At 37.1% G+C, this 24,556-nt stretch overlaps 1 protein-coding gene across 1 annotated transcript in view; it reads right to left on the bottom strand.

Moving 5' to 3' along the window:
- Positions 1-24,556, bottom strand: part of MVD (mevalonate diphosphate decarboxylase) — a 372,131-nt gene that overhangs the window by 188,614 nt on the left and 158,961 nt on the right. Inside the window, exon 6 of the mRNA XM_044081710.1 lies at positions 10,874-10,948. Coding sequence (XP_043937645.1) covers positions 10,874-10,948 — 75 coding nt within the window. The remainder of the gene's footprint in view (positions 1-10,873; positions 10,949-24,556) is intronic.

The following is a 24,556-nucleotide window of genomic DNA, read 5'->3' as shown; positions in this document are numbered from 1 at the left end:
AATTCTGCAATGTCTCAAGACACACATTAACATTTTTTCATCTATTATTGAAAAAACAACAAATAAATAAACCAGCACCAGTTCTATGGTATACAGGGATGAAGCCCTAATTAGCAGTGTAGCTAGGGTGAGATAAACAGGAAGCCATACTGGGAGCAAATTATTAGGGATCACAATTGGCCAATCCCAAATGCTCTTCAGTGCATACCATGCTGGTATCAAAGCTGAGTGCTGTAAAGCTCTTTGTGTGGTATAAACTGTAGAAAACAGATTGCTTCAGTTTAAAGATGAAAAGATCTTCTTTCCACCAAACTTAAGTACTGCAGTGCTCACGGTGCAGTACAAACTGTATCATCTGCTTGCTACAGTTTTAAAAGTAGAACCGAAAAGATGAGGTGGTGAGGCACCAGAATGGGAACAGGCACTGGGCAACAGATGAGCCAGTTACGGCTCTGGTCTTAACTAGGACTCAGATGACACTGAAGGGTTACTGAGGAGCTAGATGGAGGAAATGGGAGTGAGCAACTGATACTGGTTCCCCCTTATTAGTGGGATGGGTGCAACCGATACTAGCTCCCCCTTGTTAGTGACATGGGAGCAACTGATACTACTTCCCTCTTGTTAGTGGGATGGGCGCAACTGATACTAGTTCCCACTTGTCAATGGGGTGGGTGCAACTAATCCTAGTGCCCCCTTGCTAGTGGGATGAGTGAAACTGATGCTAGTTCCCCTTTGTTAATAAGATGGGTGCAACCGATACTAGTTCCCCCCTTTGTAGTTGGGTGGCTGCAACCAATGCTAGTTCCCCATTGTCAAAGGGGTGGCTGCAACCAATGCTAGTTCCCCATTGTCAAAGGGGTGGCTGCAACCAATGCTAGTTCCCCCCTGTTAGTGGGGTGGTTGCAACCGATGCTAGTTCCCCCTTGTTAGTAAGATGGGTGCAACCAATACTAGTCCCCCCTTGTTAGTAAGATGGGTGCAACTGATACTAGTTCCCCTTGTTAGTATGATGGGTGCAACAGATACTAGTTCCCCCTTGTTAGTAAGATGGGTGCAACCGATACTAGTTCCCCCTTGTTAGTAAGAAGGGTGCAACCGATACTAGTTCTCACCTTGTTAGTGGGGTGGTTGCAACCGATGCTAGTTCCCCCTGTTAGTGGGTGCAACCAATGCTAGTTCCCCCTGTTAGTGGGGTGGGTGCAACTGATGTTAGTTTCCCGTTGTTAGTGGGGTGGGTACAACCAATGCTAGTTCCCCCTTGTTACCGAGGGGGTGTAACCGATGCTTGTTCTCCATCAGTGAGATGGGTGCAACTGAAGCTTGCCAGCACTGTCAATCCTGTCTATTCCCTCCCTCTTCCTCTTGAGAGTTTACTTATTTCTCCCCTGAGCTGCAGTGCCATCTTTAAATACTAAAAAACCTCTGCCTGACTACACTCTTTTTCTTTCTGTCCCACGGGCATCCCTCAGTAGTTTGCACAACTGTAAGTACCATTTGTACTTATGACTGTACTTACATATTGAATAAAAAAACCTGATGTAGAAAGGCATCATCTTTTGACTTAGCTTTTCTGCCCTTGCTTCATAGGAGTCCCCAGTAGTGTACTCACTTATACCATATTCCATTCTTTTTTAATTAGTACTATGTTGAGTCATAATTTACTGCATGTCCCTTTCTAAAAACCCTGGCATATCTACATTATTTTCCTACTTCTCAGTGAACTGCAGCTCCCAACTGATGCATAAATAATAAAAACAGAAAGGTAACATTCAAATCAAAACAATAGGCTGCCCTATTTCTGCAGTTGCTAACCTTCTCATGGATTGTTTTCTGTTTGGCATCTATGGCGATTGCTGCTCTTCCCAGAAGGTTTAACCCGCTCCTTTCGCCCTATGGACTCACTCCGCTCCCCTACCCTGCCCCCAAATTCCACCCGCCCCCACTACCTGTACTTTTATACATCCCTTGACTCCTCCCAACCCAACACCTCTCCAGTCACAATACACCTAAGCCAAACCCCACCCACCTGTAGATCTACATCACCCCAAACATCCACCCCTCCTACAATGCTCTAAATAACATCTCTCCCTATAACCCCATTTGCCCTACTAATCTCTCTCTCTCTTCTCCTACCGATCTCATACTTTTTCCCAGCCCTTGTCATAACCCTCACACACTCCACTACATCTTACCATCAACCTCACTTCCCATCCTACTCATCCATCTCACATGAACTCTTTACCTCTAACCCAATCTATTTTTCAAACCAAAACTGCTTCCAACCCAACCCCCTGTACTCTCCTCCTAAATGTGGTACCAGAAAATCATTACTCTCACACAACCCAAACTATCCTTGCCCAACACACTGCCTCACTCTTCTAATCCACCATATCTCTCTCTCACTAGCCGGTGATATCCACCCCACCCCCGGACCCATCCCTAACATCAATCTCACCAAACCCTCCACTCAACCCACAAACTCCAAGTCCATTCTCCTTACAAGACTTAATGCACAAAGCTTAAAAAAATGAAATCCCTAACCTCCATGCCTTGCTCTCCCATAACCAACCTGGCATTACCGCCATTTCTAAAACCTGGCTGAAAACCTATATAAAAGATAGCAAAATACTACCACCAGGTTTCCAAATCATTCGCCATGACCTAGCCCACAAAAAGGAGGTGGAGTAGCAATAATCTACCCCACCTCCCATACCATAACTCCCTACTCAAATAAAATACCAACCTTTGCCAATGCTGAAATTATAATAGCTTTACTAAAAATAAACCACAAGTCCATATGTATTGCTGCCCTCTATATTCCCCCTGGTGATAATATCAAAACTCTTGAAAACATCCTGTCCTGGTTCTCCTCCAATATAAAAAATGAAACCTATATACTTGGTGATACCAACATCAACTGGAATACTATTAACTCTGAAGCCCCGTCCCACACAACCAACCTGTACAACTTCCCAACTAATACAATCTCCAACCAGACCAAATAAAGATGGTACCTCTGACACCATCATTGACTGGATCCTAACAACTCACCCAAACCTTATCGCCAAAGCCGGAACATTACTTGATCTTCTCAGCGAACACCTACCAGCCTTCACTGACCGTCTCCCATCTCCACTGTATAAACACCACTACATCCAAACCCGCAACCTCTCCTCTTTCAACCCTCTAACTTTTTCCGAATGCTTAAAGCATACTGGCAGGTCCCCTTTAAAAAAACTCCTCTAGATGATGCCGTTTCCTGCTTTAATCACTCATTCCTAACCTTTCTCAATCACCAAGGCCCCCTCGAACCAAATGCATCAGAACCAATCCCTGCCCATGGTTATCAAAAGTTACTAAACTAGCCTTGCACCAAAGGGACAAAAAAATGGAAATAATATCAAAAACATAAAAAACTTAACACCCTCCTAGAAGTATAAGCAACTACGAAACTCCACAAAAAAAAACTAATAATTAAAGACCGCAAAGCCCACTACTCCAAACACCAGTCCTTGCACTCAATAAATCCCAAAACAATTCTGGGACTCCATCTCATCCATGCTGCATCCTGGCAACAAAGAAAACCCCTGCCCAGACCCCAACCTCTCCAACTTTGAAAAAGCCAGCCAGTTCAACTCATTCTTTATAGACTGCTAGCTAAACTATCAGCCTCCTTGACACCCCCTCCTCCACCACCACCCCCTCCTGCCCCAACCACCACCCCAATCATCAACCTTCCTCCACATCCTTCTGCCTCAAGCACATCCCCACAAGCACTATAAAACTACGTCTCCTCAAATTCAAACCCTGTCGCAATGCACCTGACAACCTTCCACATACCTTCCTCAAACAATCTGCAGACAGCATTGCCTATCCCATCTCTATTCTTATAAACAGATCCATACAAAAATCATATGTCCCTTCTATCTGGTGCCATGGTTACATCATACACCTCCACAAAGGTGGAAAAAATACTGATACCACCAACTTCAGGCCTATTGTCATCCTTTCCCCTCTTCTAAAATACTAGAGAAAAAAATATAAGCACAATTCATTGCACACCTAACACTAAATAATCTCCTCTCCCCTACCCAATACGGCTTCCGCCCTGGCCACAGCACCATGACTGCCCTTCTTTCCTTTCTTGAAACCATAAACCTCGAACGCGACTCAGGCAAGTTTGTATCCACACTATCCTAGATCTGTCAAAGGCCTTTGATACCATCTCACACATCCTACTTATATCCCAACTCTCCACCCTACACCTCTGTCCCACCACCATCGCCTGGTTTTCCAGCTACTTGTCCAACCGCCAAGCTGTCCAATGGAAAACATCAACCTCCCCCTTCCTTCCCACACCCACAGGTGTCCCACAAGGTTCTGTTCTTGGCCCGCTTCTCTTCAACCTATTCATTAACAACTTTCACCAATCCATCCCAGACTCATCTATCATCCAATATGCAGATGACTCAACAATCATCTGCTCAGCCTTCTCCTCCTCCAAGCTCCTAACAAAAACTCAACTAGCCTTCTCCAAAACAAAAACCTGGATGCAGCCTAACCATCTGGCACTAAATGCAAATAAAACCAAACTAATGTTTTTTCCCCCTAACACAAACTCCACTGACAAATCCACATTCACCATACAGAGCCAAAACAACACCCTCCTTGAAATCATTCCCAACATCAAGCTTCTTGGCATCATTATTGATTAACTAAAATTTAACACCCACATCCACTCTGCAATCAAGAAAACCCACCACAAGTTAGGTCTCCTATACAGGCACAACTGCTTCCTAAGCCCTTCTACCAGTCAAACTCTTGCATCCACCTTCCTACTCCCCTCCCTTATGTATGGTGCCCCTCTTTTCATCAATCTCCATCTTGGCCTTCAGTCCAGACTTGAATCCTGCTAGCACAAGATCTTCAAATTTGCAACCAATTCAAAAACACTGCCACTCCCTCCTCACCCTCAACTGGGTTGAACTACCCAACTACCTCAGTTACCTACAACTCACCATTGAACACAAGCTCATCTTTAAACCTGCCAACTGCCCAGGTCTCACTATTTCCTTAAAACCTTACATTCCCAATCACTCACTCAGATCCAAAAAACAAAATCTCCTTCAGGTCCACAAACCTGCACGACCTCCTGTCCATCTACTGCTGTCCCACTCCTTAGCTAAACAGTGGAACTCTCTCCCCACACACCTATGCAACCTACATAACCATACAAAATTCAAATCTCAGCTACTCTCTCATCTTTCTTTCAAATGAGAATGCCCTTGCCATGCTCCAACTTAAACCCCCTCTCCCCTCATTCCACCTTACACTGACTCAACCAACTTCCTCTTCTATTACTTCATCCCACCCAAAACGATCCCTCCCCTAGCAAAAATTATTTTCTCTGTAATATCTATTGTACTATACTCTCCAGTCTCAATCATACTATTACCCTCTCCATGCATAATATTTTCCTAACCTACTAATGGCTAGTAGCAATACATTTTGAAATGTTAAACCTACAATTGAGTTTATAACAAAAATATTCACTTTATGTAAATGTTGATATTTCTGTATTGAATTATGTATTTTCATTTTTGTAACGTTGTGACAAGCCAATTGCAAATATCATGGAGCTTATCTGTAAATGTTTAATTAGCTGTATAAACTATGTCCTTTTGTAACATGTGAAATGTAACTTGCAATTATTGTTAAGCTTTTCTCCCTGGGCCTCCACTGAAAACGGGCTCTTCTTGGCCCAGTGGACTTCCCCGGTCATCAAACTTAAATAAAAAATAAATAAAAAAAAACAGTTCCCCCCTGTCAGTGAGATGGGTGCAACCAATGCTAGTTCCTCCTTGTTAGTGGGATGGCTGCAACTGCTAGTTCCCCCTTGTTAGCAGGATGGGGAAAACCAATGCTAGTTCCCCCTTGTTAGTGGGGTGGGGGCAACCAATGCTAGTCCCCACTTGTTAGTGGGGTGGGTGCAACCAATGATAGTTCCATCTTCTTTGTGGGATGGATGTAACTTGACCTGCTGACACTCGGTACAGGCTGAGTGTAAATGCAGCACTAAAGGACTCAGATGGGTACCAAGTTTGCTAAGTAGCACAACACACTGCAGCTGGATTAAGGGCACATATGTGGAAGAATGCCAGTACCAGTGGACCAGAACTTCAGATCCTGCTTCAGACATGTTCACATCAGACCACCAAGGATGGGAGACGAGAATTACAGAAATTTTTTGCCTCAACTTCAGGATGATAGCCCATCATCTCAGACTCTCACCTTCCATACTGTTGACACAGGATACAGTGCAGTGGGGAAATAAATGGATTAAACAGATAATGGGGGCTTGATGGACATGCAGTTTCTTATGCATACCACAGTTTACTGATGGACTTTTATTTTTTAAACTAACTTGATCGATTTTTTTTTTTTTAAGGAATGTGGTCAGTTAGGGCCAAAGGTAATGCTGGGTTGTCTTGGTAAACCACAAATACTCTTGCAATGGCTTCCAAACATAAAATCTTAACATCTGGTCTGAACCATTCATTCTGTAACCTGCTACATACCAGTTGCCATATAATCCAAATCCTGGTGCTGCTGCTGTGGAAGACACAATGCCAGATCCTGAAGACAGAGGCTGGCTACTGGCATGTAACATAATCTAATATCTCATGCTACACAGCTAACCAAATGAGCTCCACTTAAAAATTACCAGATAAGACCAAGACAGGAACATGCAGACTTAAAACACTGCACCCTGGACAGCACAGGACACACACTTCTGCTCAAGGCTGTCCTTATGACATGCAAACACGATAACATGATACCGCAGACAGAAAATTACATATGGCTCATTACATATGACCAAATATACAGTTAGCTTACACTATGCCATATTCTCCACTATCTCAAACCACTTTAAAACCTTCTGTTGAACTGTATTAAATTAGTACTTCTGGCAATATATTCCAGGGTCTCACTATCCACTCACTGAAACAGTACTTACTTACAACCAACCAGAACCTGGCTCCTTATGCCTGCCATCTATCACTGCTCAACTCTCTTGGATCCTTAATTCATAGACAGTCATCAGTATGCAGTCCAGAAGCCCATTAGGGAGCCTAGCCCAAATTCCTATTTGTCCAGAAGCACTATATGGTTAAGTGACCTGCTCAAGTTCACAAAGTAAGCTTATGAAGGTGTTAAGATTTAAACCCTGTTCCCTTAACAAAGGAACCAGCCCATTTAAGTCATAGCTATAGTCTTCTGCACTAACTTCCTTAAGGGATTCACCACCAACCCATCCCATGACTAAATTATGTGCCTCCGTTTCCTCTACTCAGCCAAGTACATGTTCTTATAGCTCACTCCTCCCATACCTTGTACTATTTTTGTTCTATCTGGTAAATCCTATCTCTCTGCCATCTCAGCCTCTTTTTCTCTGTACATCCCCATGTACTGAAGGCTGGACCACACAAAGGTCTTATACAGTGTCAAAATTACCTCTGCATTCCTTAAATTCACTAGCTATGTAGCCAACATCTTGCTGATGACTGACTGCACACTATCCCACACAATTTAGCTTAGGTAGGACTACAGTGTCAGGAACTTTGCCTCCTCTGTCCTTTCCAAAGCCACATCAGATGGTAAGCTTTTACAGGGATGTTCCTACAAAGTGAACTACTCCATATTGCTTTGCACTGAAGTATAGCTGTCGCATGACTGCCAAATTAAATGGCCTTAGCAGGTCTTGACTAAAGACAGCTCCATCAGTTAGGTTCAGTAAACCTAGCATTAGTCCAGCAAATATTGCTAAATAAGGTGGAACCCAATGCCAGTCTCTGTGTAACTCCTGTGAAATCTTTGTCATCGCTGACCATGACCTAATCACAAAGCATTACTTATACTCTACTAACCAGTTCCAAATCCACACTGCCATTCAATGACCTAATCCCAAGTTTCCATGTCACCCCAAAAGTCTCCTGTGTAGCACCATATTAAACACCTTGCTGAAGTTCATGCATGCAAAATCTATTTCACTCCCACTTCCAACTTCTTGAAGACTCAGTCATAAAACTACATCAAGCTGCCCTAATAAGACCATCCATGTGTAAATCAATGTTGAAACCTGTCTACTAGGTCATATGTTTAAAGGACTTTTTTCTAGTCTTTGACAGAATATTTTTTTTTTACTTGACACAAAGCAGATGCTCACTGGTCAACAATTTCAGTGCACCTCTTGTGCAAGGTACCTCCTCCACTTTAGTAGCACTACCTTTGATGCCAAGAAAACATGGTGTAGCCAGGCTATCCACAAGTTTCTTAAATCTGAGAACAACTTATTTACTCCCTGTACCTCATCCCCTTTAAGCTCTTCAAACTACTCCTACTTGCCTGCAGTTATACTTTCATTAATCTATCACATCTGGTCCTCACCTACCCATTCATGCTGGTAACTTCTCACTCTGCTCTTTCATACACAATGACAGGAAGAATTTGCTCAGTATTTCTTCCTACTCCTTAGCTGTGTCATACAGCCTCACCTCTACTGCCAAACAAAATACCCTGCTTATGCATGTTCCACTATACGTGTAAAAAATACCAGTCATTCCTGACGTGTTATACTTTTCATATCTGTCATGGGGCTGGTGATGACCCTATTGATTTTGTTGATGCTACATCATACCCCCTGTCCTTTCATCAGGCCTTCCACTTCCAGTGTGCACATGCCTTCTTTCTTTCAATATCTCTCATCTCTTTAGCAACCCAGGCATGTAGCCTTTTTTGTCTTGCATGTTGTCCTTATTCTACTCCAGCTTACCACCCTTTTCCACCCCTCCCTCCCTTAACATAATGCCACAGGTTGCTGCTGCTGCCAAATCCCTGTTCTAAGTTGATAACCACTATCACCTTCCCAAGTTGTGAAAAAATCTATCCTTTGGTAACTGCAGGCCATTGTTTTTCATACCACCCATTGCTGCCTGTCTGAATTGTGACACAGACAGTGACATGGTTACAGTTTCCAAGCAGTTCTCTCATTTAAGTACCTCTTAGACCTTCAGCATGGATTAGTATTACATTCAAAATGATGTCTGTTTTCCATTATGCATCTTACATACCCATCTGCTTCATCCTAGTCTCCACCAGTACCTTCCACCATATCCCTTTCTTTTAAATGTACATTTATTTATTATTTTTGTTTACCGGGACAGTCCAACTGGGCTCAGGACCCATTTTCAGCAAAGGCTCAGATTGACTGAAAGTTTTTATTGTATAACTGATTATGTATGATAATATAAACTGAAGGATGGAATGGGGTTGTTTTAGCAAACCTGATGAAGTTCTATTTGTGAACGAAAAACGCAGTGATAAAGTTAAGCGTTTTATAGCATTGCATGGTTTTGTGGCGTAATAAACATCTCAGTGTTGGTTAACATCTTTGTGGTTCTCCTCTGTACCTATTTTTATTTTATTTAGGTTTGGATACAAGTAGTAGGGCTTTGCTAGAAGAGTACAGAATCGTAGTTGGGCAGTTAGACTGTATTAGGTTTGTTAGGGATGGACAGTCATTTAGTTTATATAGCAGTTTATGGATGGTAGGGAGTTGTGAGTATATATGCTGGTGGGGTTCAGGTGTCTGAGTGCTAGACAGTGGTGTGATCTATAGGGGAGGTGGTCTGCAAATCTTGCGACCTTGTTGTAGCACTGTCCGAGCTTGTTTAGATAAGTTTATTGGATGTAGACACATACTGGTACAGCACACAGGAGGAGGTTTGCATCAATATGAGATCTAGCTGTGTTAGACAGATACAGTTTGGCTCTACAGGGACTGCCAAGTTTTTGTCAATTTCTTTTTAACTGTGCGATCTATGTAAACATTGAATTTTAAGGTTTCATCTACATGAATGCCTAGTAGTTTAGAAAGAGTGACAAGTTGCATTTTGATATTATTACAGCAGGTAAAACACACATTCCAATAAACAATAGCCTACTCTGGTCCCTCATTATTAATACTATCTTCCATATTCATCCACTAATGGTAATTTTCATTCAGCTGTCACTCACTTCCTCTGCATATAAGGACCTTTATACAGTGCCTACGCAGTACAAATCCTATCCTACTACTGAACTCCAGTCCCAATATACTTGCCATGGCTACTCTTCTCCTCCTTATCCTTACCCATCATGAATGGTAGTCCTTCCCTAACATACACTGCTGCTGCCACCATTGTATCTGGGCATTCTGAACGCTGAAATCCCCATATCCTAGTCTTTATACTACAAAGGGCAGGTCTTTGACACTTATGCTATTTGTACATCATCCAACACATCCCATCCCTAGTTCATTCCTTGAAGTTCACCCCACATGTGCCATAAACTGCAACAGGCTTATATATAACCGTTGTTTCTTGACAAAAAATGTCAAATCCTGTACAAACTGTAAGCACCGAGAAATGTGTATTTATTTTACATTAACACTATCAACAAAAATTCTGACTTACAAACGCACCTCGAGTACAAGCCTAAACAAAAGTTATGTACAAAAAGCATAATTTCAAAGTTTCAAGCACTTTTAGCTTTGATAATAGAGAAGGCCTAATGCAGTGTACACAGAGGCTGTTCCTGCAAACCAATTAGATTTTTGTCAGCCATAAGACAATTAAAACAGTATCTATAACCCACAGAGGACAAGACCATACCTCAAATAATGCTTCCTGCACACCTATTCAACACATAGCAAGAAACTTAATATTCTGCTGCAACAGGTACCATAACAAACAGTGGTTTGACATATCTATTTCACAATTGTAACTTCTAAAATATAAAATAGAAGGACAATAGGGATGCATATTTCAAATACCTTCAGCAACAAACTTGTCTCTACACTGGTCTGCATTCCAGCTGTACTTCCTACTGACTTCTTTTCTGAACTCACCTGTTAGGAGACAAAAAAAGAAATGTTAAGAAATATTCAAGAAAATAATTATTTTCAGAGTATGTACTAATAAGGCAGGGGAGTAAAATGTTTGGGTGGACTTTTAGGATGTGATAGTCAGGAGAGTTGAGTCACTCTGTAAGAATGTTAACACTTGAATTACATAGCAGTCTGTTGTAGGGAACTCCAAGTTAAGGTAAACAGCTATTATACCTTGTTAGCTAGTTTGTTCCTTCCTTCTATTCCACCTACACTTAGCAGGTTTGTCGATTATATATATTTTTTTACATACCCTAAGAAAGCTAGCTGTTTAACTCCCTGCAAGTAAAATGCAAAATATTTGGAATAACAAAATCTTCTGAGAACATGAAAAAGTAGACACACAAGAAGCAGAAAACAACTAAGGCATACTTACTTGAAGTAATAATTATAAGCAATCATTAACTGGTAATACTAGAGTTAAAATGGAATAATAGGATAAACATGAAATATGAAACTTAGTTATGAAAATGAAATAAATTATCAAACAATTCAACTGTGCTCAAAGTGTATTCCTAAATGTAATAAAAAAATCAAAAAGATATTCACAAAACTTCTAAGAGTACATTATAAAAACAGATGTCACATAGACATTGCACCTAAATTTATTACAGAAATTCTGAAGGAAATAAAACCCACAAATTCAGAGAAAAACTGGAAAAAAAGGACAATATTTAGTTTCATGAGCAATGTATTATTAAGAAAAGGATACATCAGACTTCTCTTAAAATAGTTCCACATCAGTAATTTGGATGTCTAGTTAATAGTAAATGGCATCAGAACAGACTAATGAAATCTGCTGAAAGAGAAAAAGTGCAACTATGCTGAAAAGAGAATGGATCTAATGCTGAAAGTAGTTGTACACTATCTTATTTGAATTTTCTGAGAAAATGCTCACTCTTAGGATGGGGAAAATAATTCTAGTGAGACCAGTTTATTAACACTGAGGAATAGGATACATTTTTAAGAAAAATTTTCAAACAAATAAGCAGACGTGACATAGCAATAAAGAAAATATTTCTACTTATACTATAGATACAATGGAGAATAATTTCACAGTGAAGAATTATTTAATTAAAAACTGAAATCATACAGCTCTGGGTACAGAAGGTATTACAAAAACACTGTGAGGAAATTCTAAGTATTCAATTTAAGAAATTCTTAAAATGACTCGATTTTCTGGACTCATGGTTAAAGGGTACTGTAGGCCCCATTAAAAAAAAAAGATGAAAAAATCCACCTATGCATTGTCCAATCATCTTAATAAACATGTTTTACATATTTTAGTGGCTATCCTACAAGAGCTGAAGTATTGATAAACTGGTTTTACGCATTTCTGTTTTTCACTTGCCTATTTTAACAAAGGCCAAAACAAAAAGCCTATTTACTCTTACAACTTATCAGACAAAAAGACCTGGATAATCAAAAACAAAAGATATACAATTACATTAATAACTACAATTTAAGCTTTATATAGTGATAAGTTGGACTAAAAGTCCACATAATTAAAAGAATGCTAACAAAATGCTTCTCTGTATCCTTGATCTGTTAATATTTCTTTTATTTGAAAATTTATATTTTAATAGCAAAAAACAGAGTAAAATAAAACAAACTAATAACTATTTACATATGTCCACAGCTATGTAATGTATCAATGTAATATACATTAACAACAGTTAGTAAGTTTCAAACAAATCTTTATGTTTTAGCCAGGACTTGAAAAAATGAGTAACATTAGAAGTTCGCATCCTAATCATATGTAACTCACTACTACATACAATTTTTGACATACTAACAAAATTCAGTATAACAGGGAGTGGTTTTACTCTTCTAGTTCTTGGTTATTATTTTCCTAGCTATTGCTATTATACACCAAAGAAGACGCACTTGAGTCCTTGGAATTATTTCAGGGATTACAGCATTAAATAAAATCAATGACTTGGCAATATTACATGCATCAGATCACAATTATTGAATAATGTTATAAATTTCTTACCAAAAAGGGGAGATAACCTCACATTCATATACCATATGTATGCAATCAGCTATCACAGATTAACGTCTCCAGATTTTAATTCTGCTTGATTTATACATAACTGTAACTTTGTCAAGTGTAACAGACGTCCTGTGCAAGAACCTGTGCAAGAATAAATCTGTGAGAAGCAAGACTTATTTTCCTTTGCTTTATTATTCATATTAATTAGGAATTTCAATATTTGGGGAAAAGATTTCTTATTCAAGTTAAATATCTTATTTATCTTTGAGTTTACAAAATCCCTACATATTTGTAGTGTTAACCACTTATTAGAATTGCGACTGTATCTAGACATTAAGTTTTCAACAGAACGTATTTCAGTTCCATTTAAAAATTTATGCCAATAAATTATTTTGTTCTTTTACATTTATCATTCTGGCGAAATTGTGAGTTTCTAAGCATTCATTTGCATATGATATTGGAAAAATTGAAAATATTAGGTCTTTAACACAATAATTAGAACATATGAATTTTGGGAGGAAGAAAGATAATTATTTATATAGGAAAGTTGATTAGAAGAAATGTTTCCATTTAAACAATAATCTTTTAATAGATAGCTAGACAAAACTGTTGAATTATTTGCTTATGAAAATTAGTAATGTTTTGTGATTTTTAGATAATACCCAATTTATTAATTAGTTTCCATCTTGATTCATATGAGGAATTTATCCACAATGCAACAATTTTTACAACAGCTGAAGTAGCATATCTAATAGTACTGAATATCACGGAAACCAATTCCACCTTTATCCCAACCTTTTGTGTGCCAATTAAAAGAAACTGTTGGTTTATTTGCATGCCAAGGAAACTTAAGTAGAATATTATTATTTTTTCATTATTTTTTAAACAAGAAATATTTTTATTCAATCATGTATGACATAGGCAATCTTGCATTTATATACATGAAAGTAAACCATACTAACACAATCTCAGTTGCAAACATTATACATTACAAACCATGACGACACAACTGTAGCTGCAAATATTATACATCACTTATAATATATCCAGTCACTGTCAGTCAATCATTACATAAGCTCATTCAAATCCTGCCTTTTTTAAACCTCATTCCTCCTCTGTATGTTTTGATCTCACACTTCCCATGTTTTCTTATATAATTTGCTCCTACCCTTTTCTAAAGATCCTAGTTGTAGTTTTATCTCTGTTACTATCTTCACTACTTCTAGTAAAGTTGGTTTAGACTTTGATTTCTATTTTCTAGTAACTGCTTTTTGGCAGCCATCATAATTAGACTCACCAATGCCTTATTATTTCTAGGTAATTCAGATTCTGTAGCTTAGCTCAAAAAATAATTTTCTTAATTACACCAATTTGCTCACCCAGCATCTCTGATACAGCAGTCTGCAGGTACTCTTTAAAGTCAGTCAACTCTTTACACTCCCAGAAAATATGTTCCCAGTTACCTCTTTCTTCATCACACCTCCAACATTTGTTGTCTACCCGAGGAAAATTTCTTGGATTCTACTTTGAGTATAAAAATACCTATGTAAGCACTTCCAAGCAAAGATCCTAAACATTCTAGACTTTGTTGCATATTTAGGAGACATACATATATACTCCATTGTTTCGTTGTGAACTGCTTATCCAATCTCTCTTCTCACCTCCAATTCTTATAGTTATCGTATAATATGTTATACACTCTACTAATTATTCCTTTCTTAATGGCAACTTCTGTTTTAGATTCTACTAAAACTCTACCAGTGCTAGTCTTTCATTTAGGAGCCCCCCATTTCTTTCTCTTTGCCTATATTCTGATATCAATCCTTGATAGGGAAGGCAATCTCTAACCTGCAATCCAAATAAGTTCTTGGTGTCTTCCCATTCTGTTATATTTCCTTCTCTAGTTATTTACTCCCAATACCTTGGTTCATTTATCAGTTTTCTCCAAGAAATTCCAGCCCCCTCTTGCCTATTTGTCTGTATCCCTATTTGGAGTCATCTCTATCAGCAGAATCTCCTTTCTCCATCCCTGTGTTGGCTCAGTTCTTAGAATACTTTCTGCTAGCTTTATGAATATAATATTCGGTATGATTAAAGTTAAAAAGTCTGCATCCAAAATCCCAGTCTCTCCTTGTTTCTTGAGCTCTCCTCCCCATTTCATCATCATCATCTCCTTCTACTTTGAATTATACTTTTCTGCTTGTGCTATGTATAAGAGCCTTAACTGTGTTGTTCTGAAATAACCTTTCAAATCTGGTAATCCCAATCCACCCTGTTCTATTGGAAGAATAAGTCTATCCCACTAGACTCTTGCCATCTTCCTCTCCTACATAAAATCCTTCAGCTCTTTAAATTAATTGATAGCCACAACTTCTCCTCTGTTTCATAAAAATATGCCTGATCTGTGTATAAGACTCAAGGGACTAAAAACATTTTAACTACTCGTATATTACTATCGATATCCATATAGCAGAGCTTCCATTTTCTCAGTTTTTGTTTATCTTTTTAGTCTCTTCCCACATATCCTTAGCTGCCACACCAGAAAAATTGTTTTAATCTATACTCCTAAATACTTCATTTTATCATTTCCCCATAAGTATAGATATTGCTGAAGCCATTTGTTATGTGGGTACATAATCTACCGCTATTGCCTTATTTTTAGCTTCATTAATTTTATATCCTGAAAAGGTTTGAAACTGTTTCCATATGTTCCACAGGACTGTAATATCCCCTTCTGGTTTTGTCAGGTATAAAATGATGTCATCTGCAAATACAGTGAGCTTTTTTTGACTACCACACTAATTATATCATTGAATTTCTGTGTCCCTTATTTTCTTTGCCAGTAGTTCTAAATATAATGCAATTAAAAAAGGAGGAAAGAAGACACCGCTGCCTGGTTCCTCTGCTCAAGCTGAGATTATCATAGAGGACCCCACCCACTTTAATTTTCACCTCTAATCCCTCATATATCCTCCTAATCAACCTTATAATTTTATCAGGGAATGCAAATGTTTCCATTGCTCCACTCAAAGTCCTGGCTTACTCTCTCAAATGCTTTCTCTGCATCAAGACCCACCAACAACAGTGGCATTTTCTTACATTCCACCTCCCTCTGGATCATTAGTATTTTATTGATGGTTTACCTCCACTCCACAAAAAACACACTGATTCATATTTATCAATTCCAGCATCAGGTTTGCCACTCTTTTAGCCATTATTGACATAAACACTTTATAATAGTTTATAATCACGGTTTACTATTGAAACGTGCCTGTATGAAGCTGGGTCTGATGGATCTTTACCCTCTTTAGGTATTGCAGCTACCACAGCTTTCCTCTAGGATGTTGGTACTTCTCCTCCTCTTAAAATACTGTTAAAGAGAACCTTCCAGATATTTAACAGTTTTTTTTCCCTTCTAACTTCCAAACTTCCACAGAAATGCCATCTATCCCTGGGGGCTCTCTTGTAGATTGGTTATACATCACCATTTTATCTCAGCTCCACCTATCCTTACTATTGAGCCTCCTCTAACCTTGGCATATTTTAATTCTTCCATAAACATTTCCATTTGTACCCTTTCTTGATTTCCATATTTCTCTGCTTTATACAGACTTTCACAGAAATTTTGAAATATTTCTAATACTTCTACAGGATCCCTTATCTTCCTTGTTATAGCCCTAAGCTTGGTGACCATCCTTTTTACTTTCCGTTGCCTGAGTCATTGTGCTAAAAGTTTTTGTGCTCATCAAAAAACAGTTGCTTAACAGCAATCCTTCTAAACTCATGCATATTATTGAGGTAATCCCTTGTTTTCTGTTTAGCATTTCAGTTGCTCATCTCCTTGTTCTGTGAGATTTCCCCCATTTTGCAATACTTTAACATTTGTCAGTCCACTAAATAATTCTCTCTACTTCTTAACCATACCTCCCTTTCTTTTATTTCCACCCTATTTTTAAACTCCACTTTAATTGTATCCCACTCCCTAGCTATATTTTCAGAACAAAAAATAATTTCTACTACCCATTCTCGATAGGTGGGACAGCACCAGTGAATCATTTTTATTACCCTGTGTTTTTATTTTAGTTATTATTGGCGCATGATCTGAAATAGTTATTAGATGCATATCAAGACCTTCAATTAAATGCACATGTGAATTATTTTGTATCTTGGAGAATATCTAAATTCACTCCAAACTCTCAGTACTAAATTCACATCTTCCTTGCCAAATATTTTCATAGATTTCTTTAAAAATCTACCTTCCTTTGTTATATTTTCCCATCTGGGCTCCCCAGACACATTTTCACTGTTGCAAATCTAATTCCACTCCCTACCTAGAAGTAATATTCCTTGCTACCAGCTGATTATTTCTCCCAGAATTTTCTTCATTATAGCAGTTTTCAGTGGAATATAAATACATGCCAGTGTAATCCCTCTCCCTTGCCAGTCGCCCGTTAGTACTACAAATCTACCATTATTATCTTGTGTATCCTCTTCTATTACTATTGAAGCTTTTCTTGTAATTAATAAAAGTACTCCTCTCCTCCTTTGCCCCAGGTATTTGGCTAAATAACCATCCTGAAAACCTTTGTTTTTCAAATTTACATGTTCAGTTCTTTCCAAGTGCGTATCCTGTAGCTTAACTATTTGCAATCTATATTTTTGATATAGTTTACTATTCTTTTGTATCTGTGAGACCATTAACATTTAAAGACATTACAGACAGCATCATATTCTTGAGAAATTATTATTCCCACCTTTTATGTACAACAGCTTTTTTGTTAAATGCCTAGTTCCAGCTTTTGTGTTACATGCATGTACTGTTTGGCAGGTTAATCTTTTTTACAGTAGTTTCTTGTCATCTCCATTTGAGCATAAGTCACATCTTACAGAACTTTCTGTCTTATTGAAAACCCTCAAACAAAAACACACAGAAATTCCCAATACTCAGTAAAACATATTAACGTAACAATAACACAAAAAACTACATCTATCTTCAAATGTTGTTTTTTTTCCCTCCTAATGGGAACAAATGTTCCAAATTGACAGCCACACACACAGATGAGCTAACAAGATTACCCATTCTAAGATGCATGATACAGCCAGTTGTTCTGTTAAGTCCTGTCTGGTTTTGTCTCATCTTTATAGTTCTCTCAGCTGGGAAAACACTTAAAATGCTTTCAGAAATGTTCTCCAAGCCATTTATCTTTATCAGATTGCCTGCTAGAGACACGAGAACCAGGCATAAAACTGTTTACTAGAAAAAGCCTTAAAATATTCAATATTCTTTTTCATTTACTTGCTTCCTCTACTTGTTACTAGAGTAACCTAATGGCCTTAACCCAGCCATTCCCCAAAGCAAGAATGAGAAAAAGCACACTAATTTTTCTTTTCTTGTGCTCTTTTAAGCATTTTTTTCTATTGCATTGCCTACCTGTCTTAAAAAAGAAAAAGGAGATAGCGAGAAGAAGGAAGAAAAAAGAAAAAAACAGGAGCACCTATTTATACTAGTAACCTCATTATGCATAGGAATAACTGAAAAAAATTTACTTTATAGCATACAAAGAAAATCATGTAAAATTTTAGTACTATTAAGAAAAAAAATGTTTTGCCTACAGTTAACTTTCACCCTCCTCTTCCCCACTCCTAAGTATTTTTCTGAACATTTATGACATGAAGTAGGGCATCTGCTTTAACAAAGTCCACCATTTCCAGATTTTCTTGCTCTATTCCTGTTCATCTCACAAACACTGTCTCTACTTCAGTTCCACTACATTCTTGATTCTTCTAGTCAACACTTGTGCTTTTTCCCCTCTTTCAAGCATTTCTCCATTGAAACACTGGAAAAGGTCTCACTGACACAGTCTCTTTGTGGTCTGTATTACCATAAGAACAAGAAGCAGAATCTCCTGTTTCACAGCTCACTTTTTCTTGGGACAAACATTTGTATTTCTTCCATAGCATGAACTTCATCAAAAATGATTTTGTTCCTCCGGGGAAAATATTTTGAAGATAGCTGGGTACAGCAGATTGAATCTCATGCCTGCTTCATGACATTCCCTGAATAAAGGAATACATTACTCCTCTTTTGCCTGGTGTACAATGAGCAGTCTTCACAAACACTCTACTGTCCCACTTTTAGTACATTGTCCTTCAGTCACAGTTTTATCAGAATCAGCTCCTTTTGCTGGTAAGACTGCTTTAGTATTAAAGGTCTAAGTTGATTTCTCATAACCAGGTTTGGAGCATACATACTATGTGCCCTTTCAAATAATTCCTGTTGCAGAATACCATTTGTTGCTTATTTGTGCTTTCATAAAATTAATAAAGTCTTGTTCCTTCCAGCTTCTCGGATACACCAAAACATCTCAGGTTTTCCCCATCTGCTCTTCCTCCGATTCTATTATTTTTTGAAACATCTGTTCTTGTGCAATCTCATATCCAGGCAGCCTTTTCTTCATTTTGACCTCTGAGTTTTGCAGTTTTATCACCTTATCTGAATATCTTTTTAAAGCTACTTCCATTTTTCCAGCCTTTTCTTGTTTGAATTGATACACTTCAAAAGTGTTTCATTTATTTTAGTCAGGTCTGTGTGCAGTTGCCCTATACTTACCTCTAGGTTACTTGTAGTCATGCCTGGAGCTTGCATTGCTTTTTCCTGAACTGCTACAGTACTATTCCCAGTCAGTGTTTTTTCATCACCTTTTGTACCGGATTTTCCTTCAGGTCCTCTGTATTTCTTATTTCCTGGCATCCAGGCAGTGCACTTACTAGCTGGTTACTAAAATTTACCCATAAATCTAGGTCCACTGGCTTTCTCTGCTAAGTTTCTGTTTTCACACTGGAAGAGCTAGAATTAAGATGTTAGTCAATGTACAGCCATCTTGGAAATGCCTTGGTGCAGCCAATGTTAATGACTGAATAACAAACGATATTTTAGGGAGACTTACTGTCTTAATTAACATTAAACATTCTTCCATAGTAAAGAAAAATGTATTCCAGCTTGTGGCCAGACTTGTAATTTTATCGATAACATGTTGAAAATTCACTTGCATCATTTCATTATTAAATGTAATGATGATACCAATATATGTAATTTGAGAACTATACCAATTGAAATGAGAATATTTTTCATATGAATTTTTTTTATTTCTTATTAATGATGTACTCATCATTATGATTAAATTTAAAGTCTGAAAATAGTTTCAAACTGCCTTGTAGAATTAATTATATGATCAAGTGATTTTTCTATTATTGCTTATTGTAAGCAAATCTGCAAAAAGTTCAGTCTTTAGTTCCAAAACATCTTCTATGTTTATACCATAAATATTTTTGTTTGACCTACTAAAACTAGCAAAAGGTTCCATTACTACTGCAAAAACTAGTGGAGATAGTGTGCAACCTTGTTTAGTACCTTTTTGTAGTTTAAAGGAATTAGAAAGAAAGGAGCCTATTTTGATGTAAGCACAATAATTAATGTAAAGCTTTGAAACTGATGCTATTAACTCAGCTGACAAGTTATACTCTTGATGTGCTTTAAATAACTAAGGCCAATTCACTGAATCAAAACCTTTGTCTAAATCAAAACTAATGATAGACATTTCCTTTTTATATTTATTTGCATAGTCTATTAGTCTGTGTGTATCCTTATATTATCTTGTACCTGTCTATTCAAAATAAAACCTGTTTGATCATTGTTAATTTTGGTATTATAAGATTAATTCTATTTACTAAAATAGACCCGAACATCTTATAGTCAACATTTAGAAGTGAAATGGGTCTATAAAAAGAACATCTTGTAGTATCTTTGTCTTGCTTTAGAATAGGTGAAATGAGGGAATATTTCCATGCTGGAGGAACTCAGAAGAGGTTTTTATTTCCCTGAAAGCTTTTTCTAGTATAAAAGACTGCATTACCTGGCAACAGTTTATATAATTTTGGTATAAGATCATTTAAACCAGGAGCTTTGTTATTTTTTAACTTTTTAATTTGATCTTTTATTTCTTTTAAAGTAAAATGTCTATCAATTTTATTGAATTGTTCATTTGTTAATTTATTCTTTATATTTTCCTTTAGGAAACTATCTATGTCATCATTTACTAAACTATTTGAATTTCTACTTATATTTTCAAAGAATATTCTAAAGTACTCAAGAATACCCTTAATATCTGTTTTCCTTTCTTTTTTGTTATTTAATTGTAATGCAATTTCTTTAATGTGATTTAGTCTATTCATTTTTTTACATCTAATAGCAAGTTTATGTAAGCTTGATGGGTTCACTGAGTATGTTTGATGTTTTAGGCTTTCCAGGTTTATTGACAGTTTATGATTTAGAATTTCAACGTATTTTGTATTCAATTTTTTTTGTTCAGATTGACTAACAGTGTCATTTGGTTTTAGTTCTAACATTATCTATTTTAGTTTGTAATGTATTTAATTCTTTATCCCATTCTTTTGTTTTAATCATATACCAGCATGTAATTCTACCATTTAAGTAAACCTTTTAGTGAGTTCCAAAGCATGATATAATTTACTTCACCATTAGTATTTATTTCTATAAAGTTCTTGATCTCATTTTACATAGCACTCTTTAAATCCTTCTATTTTAACAATGTATGCTGGTAGTATTTTATGATGAATTAAGTTATTATTTATTAAAATAATGTTGAATACAATAACACTGTGGTCTGATAATGGACATGACACTATGGAAACTTCTCTTATATTTGAATTCAAATTGCCTATAACAAAAACCTTGTTAATACTTGTCCGAGTTCCATATCTATAAGAATAATGGGTGTATTGAAGTAAATTTACTTTTCTCAGTTCATGTATACGCTTTAAGTTCAAAAAGTTTACAAAATTTGATAAGTGTTTAGCATATGATGTGATTCTAGGTTTCTTACTAGCAGTGGTGTAATTATCAGATAAGATACAGTTAAAAATCACCAGTCATTATGACTTCACCTTTCATATAACAGGCTATATTATCTAAACAATTTTTTGATTATTTAGTTCTTAGTCCTGGAATCCAATAAGAGTTTACCAAAGTACATATTTTCCTATTCCATTCAATTACAACAATGTTTAACATAGCATTTTATCAACAAGTATCCATTAATGTAGGCATAACTGGGGAATTATTCCAACAAGAGAGCCTGCCAAAATTAAATAATTCTTCAATGATAATTTAACATCCTTATTGAGTAAATGTGTTTTCTTGTAAAAATACTATTTGAGCTTTATGTAACTTCAGGTATTTAATCAGGCTTCCCCTCTTTACTGGATTATTTAATCCAGTAATATTAGTAGATAAACATTTAAAATCAGACATTTTTAAGAGAACATTTTACTAAAAATACTTTTATGTAAAGAATTATTACACACTTCAGAAATAATGATAAAGAACATTCAGCTATGGACAAAACATTTAAAACACAATATAATAAACTATAATACAGTAACTATAACATTATCTAATATAATCTTAAAACAGTCTTCCATGGAACAGCATAATCCTAGTTTGTTGATAAAATCAAACAAACTACATCTCAACCTCCCCATCAGACTAAATACACTTACCTCATGCTTTGGCTTTGTGCATGTATGTTCCCTATCTTGATATGAATCATTTTAAGAAAGCTCTTCTATATGTTATTAAGAAAGACAGAAAAGCCTGCTTAGGTCCCATTTCACTTTAAATAAATCAGATTAATTACCACTGTTCCCATCTTATCTTATAACCTCTTCTTGGTCTACAGACTACAATAAAAAGGTTATCAGATGTTAATTTCACATCTGTTATTATAAAGGTCAAGAAGTTGCATATTATTATTTATTTTATTTACTGTGTATAAAATTATTTATGTTTGTGTGAATGAGAGGCAGGATAGGGGAATGGTGATGATGCAGGGAGTAGAGGTGGCGAAGGTGGATGAGTTTAAGTACTTGGGATCAACAGTTCAGAGTAATGGTGAGTGTGGAAGAGAGGTGAAGAAGATAGTGCAGGCAGTATGGAGTGGGTGGAGAAAAGTGTCAGGAGTTATTTGTGACAGACGAGTACCAGAAAGAGTGAAAGGGAAGGTCTACAAGAGGGTAGTGAGACCAGCTATGTTATATGGGTTGGAGACAGTGGCATTGACAAAAAGGCAGGAGTCAGAGCTTGATGTGGCAGAGTTGAAGATGTTAAGATTTGCACTGGGTGTGACGAGGATGGACAGGATTAGGAATAAGTATATTAGAGGTTCAGCCCAGGTTGGAAGGTTTGGAGACAAAGCTAGAGAGGCAAGATTACGTTGGTTTGGACATGTGCTGAGGAGTGATGCAGAGTATATTGGGAAAAAGATGCTAAGGATGAAGCTGGCAGGTAACAGGAAAAGAGGGAGGCCTAAGATAAGGTTTATGGATGTGGTGAGAGAGGACATGCAGGCGGTTGGGTGTGACAGAGCAAGATGCAGAGGACATGAAGAAATGGAAACAGTTGAACTGCTGTGGCGACCCCTAACGGGAGCAGCCGAAAGAAGAAGACTGTATAAAATTATTTATACAACAATCAACTAGTTATGTACAAGTCTATTTGTCCCTATCTCTTTCTGTTCCTGCTTATACTATCTTATACCATTTACTATTTACATGAACTCAGTACAGCAGTTATAATCCATATGGGGTCTGTATTATAAAGCTGAAATGGTCCTCGCAAGTACGGCAAGTATACAGGCCCAATAAACTTTAAGTAAATGCAAAAATAGAGGCCAGCACTAAATGTGGTTTAAATAACTCAATTTTACTTAGCCATAAACAGCAAAGAGGCAGGGCAAAAACCCTTTAACCCCACAAAAATCCAACCAGACCGGTTTCGACTGAAATAGCCTTGCTCAGTGTTAAACAACACATAGTCACATCCAATAATTTATACAAATTCATTTATTAGACACAGTTGGTTATTGGTTAATTACAAATGATCATTTAATCCAGGCTGAAAGAGCCCGACTAATTTAATAATCCATTTTTTCTCCTTAGCATTGAGAATAGTATGCCACCAAGATTTATTAATCCTGTCACCAACTATTTTATCAATAACAGTAAATCTGTAGGAGACATTAACATGTTTAAGTGTGTGCTTGTATAAGGCATTTGATTGTCTCTTGTTTCTAGTATCGCTCAAATGTTCACTAATTCATAAGCGTAATGGCCTAGATGTTTGGCCAATGTAGAAGGCAGAGCATGTACATATTACCAAATATATTACCCAGTCCGACCCACAACTAGCCAAAAACTTAATATCATAGACCAACGGAGTATTTCTAATGCTGAACAGAGGGCCTCGATGGGCTTTGTTGAGGCTTTAATAGTCTTTTATGAACGTACAATTGACCAACATTATTACAGAAGTAGGGTTGCTACACTGTTACACTGCAAATGCGTGCTACACTGTGCCTGCAAAATTGAACTTTTTTTGTTGTTTCCACTGTTTGTTAAGTATTTACTGGTATTTTTTTCCTTGTTTTAAAATCTGTTCTGCCTGCTCTGGTTTTCCCACCAAGCAGTACTTAATTAGCTGATCTGTTATCTATTTA

The sequence above is a fragment of the Protopterus annectens genome, chromosome 8.part1, assembly GCF_019279795.1.
Source record: "Protopterus annectens isolate FY-2018-M chromosome 8.part1, PAN1.0, whole genome shotgun sequence".
In the NCBI taxonomy this organism is placed as follows: Eukaryota; Metazoa; Chordata; order Ceratodontiformes; family Protopteridae; genus Protopterus; species Protopterus annectens.
The sequence above is the reverse complement of the archived record's forward strand: the minus strand, read 5'-3'. Positions and strand labels throughout refer to the sequence as shown.